Here is a 9,852-nt window from a genome sequence, read left to right as displayed (position 1 = left end):
GGGAATATGGGATAATCCATCTTAAAGAAAAGACTCTGGATGGGAAATAAGCAGAATTTAAATTTTACCCATTTAAAACTCTGTATCTACACAGCTTTTAAAATAGTTCAAACAGATGTGCTTAAAACTTTAGTTGAAAACCAATTCTGTTTTCTCATACAGGTAAAGTTTTGGAGTAAGGGCATAATGAAGGGAGATGACACTTGGTGCACTCTCCTCTTTTGCCAGCATTCAGTCCCTGCACCCTGTGAAAGATTACAAGCCTCAATGGATGGGATCCCCACCAAATCTCAATGGTGTTTTCCTTAAGGTTATTTCTTTAACCACTAATAATGTCAGCATTCACCAAACCAAGGTAAAAACAAAAGACACTTTAAAATATTTGATTAGAGGAAGCACAGCACAAGGTTAAAAATGTTTCAGGCTGCATGCAGTTCAGTTAAAAAATAAGTAAAGATAGTTTCTCATTTTGTTAATTGGCACACACTCCTCTGGACAAGGCAAGGATCCTTCTCCTGCCAAGTCCCTTGAGAAAAACCTATGAACTGGAGTTGGAAACCTGTGAAGTTGGTCCTCCAGCCATACTCCCAACCTCTGACCTTGGATTTACACATTACTGAAACTGGCAGGAAGAATGACTGGGACATTTGAAGGCTGCCAGAAGCCTCATAAGTGTGAGCTTTAAGCACAAAGATGTCCTTAATTAGCTAGAAAAGAGCTAGCAGTTGGGAAAAGAATGAGAAATGAGACACGCCCTAAAAGCCATTCCCAGATGGAATGAGAATACCCAGCCTGAGACATCTCTGATCTTAGTCACACATGGAAATCATGGCAGCCCAAAACTGAAATCTATTTGTACTTTCTGCAGCTGATTAGAGCCTTGATAAATAATGAGTGTGAGAAACAGCTCAACCTGTCTGATGATGTCATCATGTGACACTGACTGTACTTCACTCCTCATCCTGGGAAGGCACCCCTCAACTTTGTGGCTTCATACGAAGTTTGCAAGATCAGTTGAAACACAGGGCCTGGGCACCTCATCAGACATTCACCTGTGCAGCACACTGCCTTGGCTGGCCTGGAAGATCTAACCAAGAAGTCCAAGTCCCATTAATGCCACATGAGCAAAAGTTTTCTCTGTGGCCACTTTGAGGTCACCAAGACACTGAAAATGCACTTTAGCTGTGGATTTTGTTAGGTTTTTCTCACAGTTAGGAATTGGTGGCAATTGCTCTCAGTTATTCATCCGAATGTCTATGAATGATTTGCTGTGGTTTGTTTCCCCTTGGCTGTGGTTATTTGTCAGCAAGGAAAAGGAGCAGGCATGGATGGGCCCTTGGGGAACATCGCCAAGGCACAGAGTGACCTTTGCTGCTCTACCCACCCAAAGGTGCAGAGCAAAACCATGGGCAGGGTGAGTGGGGACAGAGCTGGGCACAGGACACGGAGAGAAAGCAAAGAAGTGTTACCTGCTGCATCCTGCACTAAGGGAACGTCACTTTTTACTGGAGTTGGAGTGGCAATGATGGGCGAGAACCCAGCGGTGCTGGCGGCAGGCATGACAATGCCTCTGCTGGCTCCCAGGGTGGCACTGAGCAGGGAGTACGAGAGACAAGATGGAGAGAAGAGGTAGGGGAGGGTGGGGAGGGGAGACCTAAGCAGGGCTTGTGAGAAAGATGGAGGCAGAGATGGTGGTGGAGGTTGTGGTGCAGTGTGGGTTGCGTCATCGGCAGCAGCAGTAGCAGTAGAAGGAACCAGGCAGCCTGGAGAATGTGGAGAGAAAAAAAAAGCAGAAAAAAAAGAAAAAAAAAAAAAAAAAAAAAAACCAAAAAAACCAACAAAACAAGAAACAAAAGAACTGAAATGAGAACCCAAGAGCAGAAGCAATATGATGAAAATGGAAAATACATTCACAAATGTATGAAACAGAACTGCAACAGAGAAGAAACAGAAGGTGAGGAATTGACAGCACCAGGAAGAGGAGAGTTGTCTCTGCAGGAGGTAAGGTGGCTTTATGGTACGGGGGAAGAGACACAGGCTTTCAGGCAGGAATTCTGGATTCATTTGGTCATTCTGGTCCTTGTTCATCTCTAGGGTTGCTGCCTGCTTCAGCTGTAGGGGTGCTCTGGCACCTGGGGCAGGTGAGCTGTTCCCTGCCTGGAGAGCAGTGAGGGGCATTTCCTAGCACTTGGGCCACTACTGGCACAGAGGAGTGTGCCAGGAACCACTGCCCCAGCAGAACCCCTGGAGGTGCCATGATGTCGTGGGGCCAGTGCCCGGACCCAGCAGTGCTCCTACAACGTGACTGCTCTGGTGGCCGTGAACTGGGGGGGGAGAAAACTAGGAAAATGTGCATGGAATTAAAGCAAACTGAGGCAGCCTGTCAGAATATCCCACTAAACCCTGGGGAGGCACAGCTGGGAGATCCCTGGTCACCACTTCATGATGGCAGAATTCCTACCAGTATCTGACTCCTGATGAGCTGCCCCTGTAATGCAGGGCAGGGGGACATGGCTCTGCACGATCCTGGCAAACAGGGCAGGAACTTTCCAAAAGAGGATCCCCTTTTTTGGAGGAGGGGGTCTGCTCTGTGCAACTGCACAAAGTGGAACAAGAGTTTTTGGGTGAGGAAGGGAGCTCAGTAAGCTGCTTTTAGATGTTGCTTTCTGAAGATGTGATAGGTTCTATCCCCTGTGTATGTCAATCTGCTGTTGTACTTCACCAGTACAATAAAGTGCCTGACTTTGGATGCTGCTTGAGGAAATACAAAGAGGTACCAGAGAAAATTCTAAGTACAGAAGAGGCCCACAGCTCTTTTTTACTGTTTTCTTTCTAAAGTCAACTATTAAAATATACCAAACTCCAAGACCCAGGATAAAAACCTCTCTTCATGGGAGGAAAAAGGTTTGCTGCTAAGTTCCTGGATGCCTGAGGTGTATATTTTGATGGACCTCTTCTCTCAGGTGCTGGAGAGAGCTGGGTTAGTGTGAGGCACTACTGAAGTTGGCACAGGAATGTATTTTAAGGTGCAACTGTTCCTTGGCCTCTTTTTATGAGCTTCTCTCCCAGGAGAGCAGGCAGCAGGTGATCCATTTCACACACACCCTTCTCCTTACCTGCTGATGTACTTTCATTGCCCACTGGAGTGCTGGAGCAGCTGCGGTCCATGTTGGAAGATTCAGAGGAGATGCCCCCAGGGCTACAGCCAGTGTAATCCATGTACTCTTCTGTTTCAGTGTCCATCATGCTTGGGGGTCCCTGAAAGGAAGCTGGGGTTCCTGATGAGGCTGGGCTGGGTGCCATGCTGCCAACCTGGGGGAGATTTTCATTTCTTGGAGTGTGGCCAATAACCTGCAGCAGGAAAACAAGACGGGGACTTTCACACCAAAAGCAAGATACCAGGACCAAAACCATCTGTCTGCACGTTTATCTCCCTCTGCCACAGCCCATGAGGGACAGCTGGCACGTGCTTGTGAGTGGAACCCGTGGCACTGGGAGCATGACTCCTCCTGCACTAGGAGCTCAGAGCATTAAACCTGGCACGTGCATCCTGGTATGTGAATTGTGCTGCACTGGGAGCTGGGAGTGTTAATCTTGGCACCAGCATCCTGGCGTGTGGATGCTGATGCTTCCCAAAGAGGAGGTGTTAATGCTGGCATTGCCCCCTCACCCTGTGGGTCCTGCTGCAGTCAGATGCTGGAACCATGCCTGAGTTCAGTGCTGAGCCCCTGAAAGATGGAGGTTACACACAGCATTTTCTGCCCAGTGTGCACTAGAATTCTTAGGGTTAGACTCAGCATCTGCTAGAAGAGTAGTGAAGACAAATTTATTTGTTAGATCTTCCTAAGTCTGATTCTTGTACCTAAACTTTTTACAAGAGACCAAAAGCTGCCCCAAGAGCAATACCAGTTCCTTAGCATCTGTGAATTCTTTATATGCAACAGGAAAAATCTGGATGGGCACATTCAATTCTTCCACATCCTAAGCACGTTAACTTTAATAAGCCAATTGTATATACTGAAAGAGCTGGGAGAGAGTGAAAGTTGAAAATCTGAGTATTTTAGTGTTATCCTTCTCAATATTTTTCTACAAAATTTACAAGGAAAAGCTGTTTGCACTAAGCAACGCTTTGCAATCAATGCTTCATCATCTTTACTCATCTTGTGTAAGTTCAGCCAGGTAAAGCTACCCTGGGTGTACTCCCACTGCCCAGCAGCATCCCCCAGAGCAGACACACATCCCTCAGAGGCTGGGTACAAGTGTCTTGGCACTGATCAGCTCTGCAACCCAAGGGGCCAACACTGCCTGTGGGTCTACAGCTTCAGCAACAAGGAGCTACCTGAGTAGGAACACGATCAAAGTTCTTCCCCAGCATCCTTCTCATGTGCTTCCTGGCATGGGATGTCATTTGGTGCTTGAGCAGGAAGGAGAACTGGCAGCCCTCTCGGATGCAGTGGAAGTGGCTGTTCACCTGGTTGTATTTGCAACCTGTAAACACAAACCCACATTTATGTTGCACATGAAGGTTCCCAGAGGGAGCAGGACCAGAGGGAAGATGATCAGACAGAACATTATCAGTGGTCATGGGTTATTCAGGAACAGTCTTGAAGGAAAAAAACCCAAACTCACCATCTACTGCCTGCTGAGCAACTGCAAGAGAGGATTACAGTGTACAGAGATCTAAGACCAGCCCAGTCCCATCCCTCTTTGTGCCATTATAAAGGAAGGAACATTGCCATTACATCTGGTAGTGCCTAATGCTCTTCAGTCTTAGCTAGTGCCTTTTCTTTTACTACAAGAACAAAACCAGGACATTGAGCTGTATCACAGAAGCTACAATCAAAACACACGCTCATAATTAGATTAGAAATGAAAAGTTGTTTTTTTCCCCCTCTAACTGTGCTCTCAGAAAAGCAGTCTCATATCAACCCTAGCTCTGGACAGTGTGTGTGCTCTGGTCAGACAGGAATGAGCCAGGCAGTGTTTACTGCCACTCCAGAGCTGTTGTGCAACAGGGGCAGCCACTGGACAAGCAGCAATTCCTTTGGGTTCTGGCATCCAGCACTCCACACGTTCTGCTCCTCGTGGCCACAGCCACGCGTGCCAGGCGTGCACAAACCATTAAGGGACAATCCCAAACAGCCACACTGCACAGCTGATAAACAGTGGCTTGTCATAGTTCAAACACAGCTACACCAGTGATCAGGACCTGCTGTTTCCCATCCTCCCCTGGCCATATGCACAGAGGTAGAGACCTACAGACAGGCTCACTTATCTATCTACATCCATCCACCTTTACTTACATAAGTATGTTTCACCTCTCTCTCCCCAGTCATACACACTTACATGATTAAACACACAGAAACATACATTGAAAATATCTGTTGTGGGTGTTTGTTCAGAAACATTCACAGCCTTTAACACAGGCCAGTGCTTTCTGCACCTGCTGTCTACAAATACACAACATAAACCCAGGGATGTACACAGACATAGAAATGAGTGTTGGTAAAACCACACACACCTACACCACCCCACCAAGCTGCCTCTATCTATGCAGGCAAATGCAGGGTGCTGGCTGGATGTGTGTCTGCTGCACAGCAGGGCCAGCCCACAAATGCACACACTGCTGGGTGTACCCCAGAACCCCATCCCCCTTTGCTGACACACGCACAGGCTGCAGCTGCCTCACTCCCAAACAGCTCCTGACCCCCCCAGCTCATGTGGAGCTGACAGCCAGTGTTTCATGTGCAGGCCAGGAGTGTGTTTGTTTAGGTTCCACTCTCCCCACCGTGCCCATCCCTGTGCTCTGGGACTGGACCTCTGTCACACAGGGCAGGTGAGGGCTGGTGCCACGTGGCACTGCCCTGCTGTCACCTCAAACACCAAAGGGGAGTAAAGAACAGCAACTGCTAGATCTGCTGCCACGTGTAAGCAGGACCTGGGTAGGCAGTGGCTGTGGTGTGCTGACATGTATTACCCTGGCTACCACAAACAAACTTCCATTTGGGTACAAATTCCTGATGTATTCGAAGCTGAAGAGTTTTGCTCTGGCTACTGTGGCTGTTTTCCTGCAGTGGGAAGGAACAGAACCCAGAGGTGCTGTTCTGAACCTTGTTTGGTTCCAGCCTTTGTTCCAACCAGAGCACCCTTAAATTTCACCCAACACAAGCAGTAGGTCCAAAAGACTACAAAGTATAAAAAACAAACAACCCCCCCCCCAAAAAAAAAAAAAAAAGTTTTGACAATTAGATAAAAAAGAAGAAAAATGATGAAGCTTTATGTCCAGACATTCATATATACAATTCTGCATAGTACATTTACCTTGGGTCTATTTGTGAAAACATGCTTCAACCAGACAGACCAGGAACTGCTTTATGTTTTGTTGCCCTCCTTGTTTAGTGATTTAATGACCAAATACCTCTTAAGCATAACTTGCAGGTTCTAACTTACGGCATTCTTGGCCTGGACATGGGACACACCACACAGAAACAGAGCAAAACTCACCTAGTCTGCCACATTCCTCCCGCTTGGTAAAATACTTGAAGCCGTTGGCTGCCCTTCTCTCTGCCTTCTCATGCTTTTTCACGTGCCAGGGCAGCTTGGTGGTGATGTTAGTCACGAAGTAGCAGCCGGGACGCAGACAGTGGTAATGCCCTCGCATCCGGAATTCACAGTGCTGGGGGGAGACACAGGCATGCTGCTTCAGGCAGGGCCAGAACAAGTGCACCCTCAACTGCCTGCTGCTGATGCTGCCCCTTCTGATGTGCCAGAGGGGCCTGCACTGATGCTCCACATCCCATTTTATCTTCCACAACCTGCCATGCACCTTGTCCCCTCTCGAGTCTTTTTACACTGCTGTTGTGTACCCTGTAATACACTATTCTACAGTGAGATATCCCAAAGCTTCCTCAGGGCTTGGATTCATCACAGATTTTTATTCTATGTCATCTTCTCTCTCAGATTATTCTCATTCCCTTGTCCACTTCACCCAAGTCAAAAATACACAAAAGCATCATGACTTCCCATTTGATAAGAACCAAATGTTTTTTCCAGACCACATAATTATGACTTCCATGGTTCTGTAGTAATGCCAAGAAAGCCACACACAGCCTCACTTCCTGCTGGAGAGTCAGTCTAGCTGATCCTTCATCTCCCTCTCCCCAGCCCTGCCAGAACACTGCTCTGGAATGGCTCTTACCTGGTTTGGACAGAGACACTGCAGGGAGTAGTAAGCAAACTGGTCTCGCACATTCACCAGATTATTGTTGGGGTTGATGTGGTCCAGGCAGTGGGATTCTGCTTTGCCAGAGGTTTTGCACACATACTTGCAGTTCCCAAAGAGACAGTGGAAGTGGAATTTGTTGGCGTACTTGCAGTCTGTTGCCAAGCAGGGATCACTGGAATACATCCAAAACCCAATCATCACCTTCACTCATTTCACACATTTGTTTCTTTGCCAGGATTTAATTCAAGGGGAGCCCAGCTGAAGCCTCTGTTCCAAACATGGCCCACAGATTTCCCATAGCCACCTTCCTCTTCAGGGGAATTGAGGCTGGCAACATTACTACAATTCCACCCAATTACTGCACTTTCTTGGTTAGGATTATTAGAACACAGCACAGTGGGTTCTTGAGGGCCACTTTTCCAATTTAAAGTTCAAAGGAAACACAACTCTTGAGCGTGGCCACTGCAGGATGCCAGGGCTTCCCCTGATCTGCCCCTCTCAGCAGCTAATGGGTTTGGTACCTTCCACCCCCCACTCAGTGCATGGATTTCTGGCCCAATAACCCTTCAATGTCAAACACACTGCAAAGATACCTGTACTTCTGCACAGCTCTTCCAAGGGATAAAACAGGGATCAGTGACAGATAGATCAACAAGTTTATTTATCTTCTAAACTCATGCCTAAAAGTGCTCTCAGATGCACTCAAAAACCTTGAAGTACTTCCTAGACTTCACAGAACTAATTTTTCCATGAAGTCAAGCCCAGAGTACTTTCTAGACAGGTTTCTCAGTGGCTGAACAGGAGTGTGGTATTGCAGCTCTGAGGAAAGGTTGGCTGGGGAGGGTAGAGGGAGACAAATGGTAGCTAAAACTTACTTCTCCTGGAACTGAAGAAATCCAGGTTTGACCTGAGGCTTGGCATTCTCCAGGGAAGTCGTTGCCAAGGGTGAAGCTGCCAGGTTAGGCACTGATGCTGGGATCTGAGGCATCTGGGGTATGGTTGAAGCCAGCTGCTTCCAAGCAAGTAGTGTGGGAGCAGAGGGCATAGCAGCTGGGTTTGGAGTGGGCACGTCAAGGGCAGGAGCACTGGCCATGGTGGCAGAAGCAGCAGATGGTGATGAAGGGGCCAGTGAAGCCTTATTCTCAGTAGCAGTTGAGAAGGGAGACTCAGAGTTGCTTTTCACAGTTCCACCTTCAGTTCGGAAGTGAAAACTACAAAACAAGATACCAACTCAGACATAAATTCTTGACCATTTCATGTAATTTGATTAAACATCAACAAGAATGTGACAGGAGCCTGTAAACAAATTGGTGTGGATAAATCCTAAAAGGGGCTCTGCAGACTTTGGGTAAGATTTAGGGCCATCCTAAATCATCTGTGAAGAGAAGGGAAATCATTAGGATGGGTGGAGACAGGTGCCAAAGCATGTTAAAATTAGAGAAACCCCAGAATCACTGCAGTCACTGAGATCAGCTGTGGGGCAGCTTCCCAGGGCTGCTGGGAGAAGCCAGACATTTCCTGCAGTGAACCACAGGGAAGCATCCAACAGAAGAGACCGACCATGCCAACAGATCTGTCTTAAAATTTGCAACATCTCCTTCCCTACAACCCCTTGAGACTCAGGCAAGTGCATGGCCACTGAGGGCCTTGCTCATTCTTTACTTGGACATTCCATTGCCTTTAAAAGGAACCTGGGGTGGTCTCGGACTGCAGTGTGCACTGCAGAGCTTCCTCTGCTCTCCACTCACTTGGCATGCTTGATGGCTCCATCCAGGGTGCTGAAGAGGGCTCCACATTCCTCCACCACACAGTGGAAATGCACCTTATGGAGGAAGTCACACTGGGCATCACAGAAATCCTTGGTGCCAAACCTGGCCAAAACACACAAGCAGACATCTCAGGGAAGGCCCCAGGAGAGAAGTGGAGCTGGAACAGACATTATTTCTGTATTTTTCAACTCTATTAGCATTCCCACAAACAACAGTAATTCTAGATCCAGAATCCACCCCTGGCTATGAGGGTATCTCTCAGATGGGAGAGATGAAGCATCCTCTAACAGCAATTACAGCCTGGACTGCAGAAATACTGCACAGCACCATGCCTGATGTACAGAACAGCCCTGCCTGCAAACCCCAGAGCAAAACCCACCACGGTCTCCAAGACATGTCTTGTGCTATCTTGGAGCAAATGGCCAAGAGGGCAAAACCAGCTCAGCGTGGTGTCACTGCTCAGCCACTGCTGAGATCCTCTGGACTTAATAAGTGCAGCACAAATGCGTGTGATTTCAGGAAACCCCAGAATCACAGGGAATCAAGAAAACAAGTAAGAAACACTGGCAGGAAGGATTTGAAACTTAACAAGGGAATCTTGCATAATTAAGGTACAACAAACTACGGTTGCTCTGATGAGCAGGAAAGCAAGAAACAAACAGCAGCCTGTATGGTCCCAGGAGGGACCTCTCACCAATGGGAGGGCAAAGGAAAGAGAAAAAACTTGTACTGGAGAAGGAAGGTCTGTGGATGTACAACATGGCTTGCAGGGAGAAGAGGAAGGAAATCAATTGTGGGGTAAGAGAAGAAACCACGTTACTGCAAACTAAAGGGGCTGTTTCATCAGAGACAAGAAGT

The 9,852-nt window shown here is 47.5% G+C and overlaps 1 protein-coding gene across 8 annotated transcripts in view; it reads right to left on the bottom strand.

The window, feature by feature from the left end:
- The window catches only part of CASZ1 (castor zinc finger 1), a 193,737-nt gene that overhangs the window by 7,216 nt on the left and 176,669 nt on the right, over nucleotides 1–9,852 (bottom strand). For 7 of the 8 annotated variants that reach the window (XM_041460302.1, XM_041460307.1, XM_041460303.1 and 4 more), the window contains 7 exons: nucleotides 8,974–9,096; nucleotides 8,101–8,436; nucleotides 7,199–7,397; nucleotides 6,505–6,676; nucleotides 4,340–4,488; nucleotides 3,117–3,351; nucleotides 1,470–1,763 (listed from right to left, as the gene is read on the bottom strand). In XM_041460302.1, the coding sequence (XP_041316236.1) occupies nucleotides 1,470–1,763; nucleotides 3,117–3,351; nucleotides 4,340–4,488; nucleotides 6,505–6,676; nucleotides 7,199–7,397; nucleotides 8,101–8,436; nucleotides 8,974–9,096 (1,508 nt within the window). The remainder of the gene's footprint in view (nucleotides 1–1,469; nucleotides 1,764–3,116; nucleotides 3,352–4,339; nucleotides 4,489–6,504; nucleotides 6,677–7,198; nucleotides 7,398–8,100; nucleotides 8,437–8,973; nucleotides 9,097–9,852) is intronic. The other variant, XM_041460308.1, reaches the window with a different exon arrangement.

The sequence above is a fragment of the Pyrgilauda ruficollis genome, unplaced genomic scaffold (genome assembly GCF_017590135.1).
Source record: "Pyrgilauda ruficollis isolate IOZ18807 unplaced genomic scaffold, ASM1759013v1 scaffold141, whole genome shotgun sequence".
Taxonomy (NCBI): Eukaryota; Metazoa; Chordata; class Aves; order Passeriformes; family Passeridae; genus Pyrgilauda; species Pyrgilauda ruficollis.
Note: the sequence above shows the minus strand (reverse complement) of the source record. Positions and strands in the feature narration are given on the sequence as shown.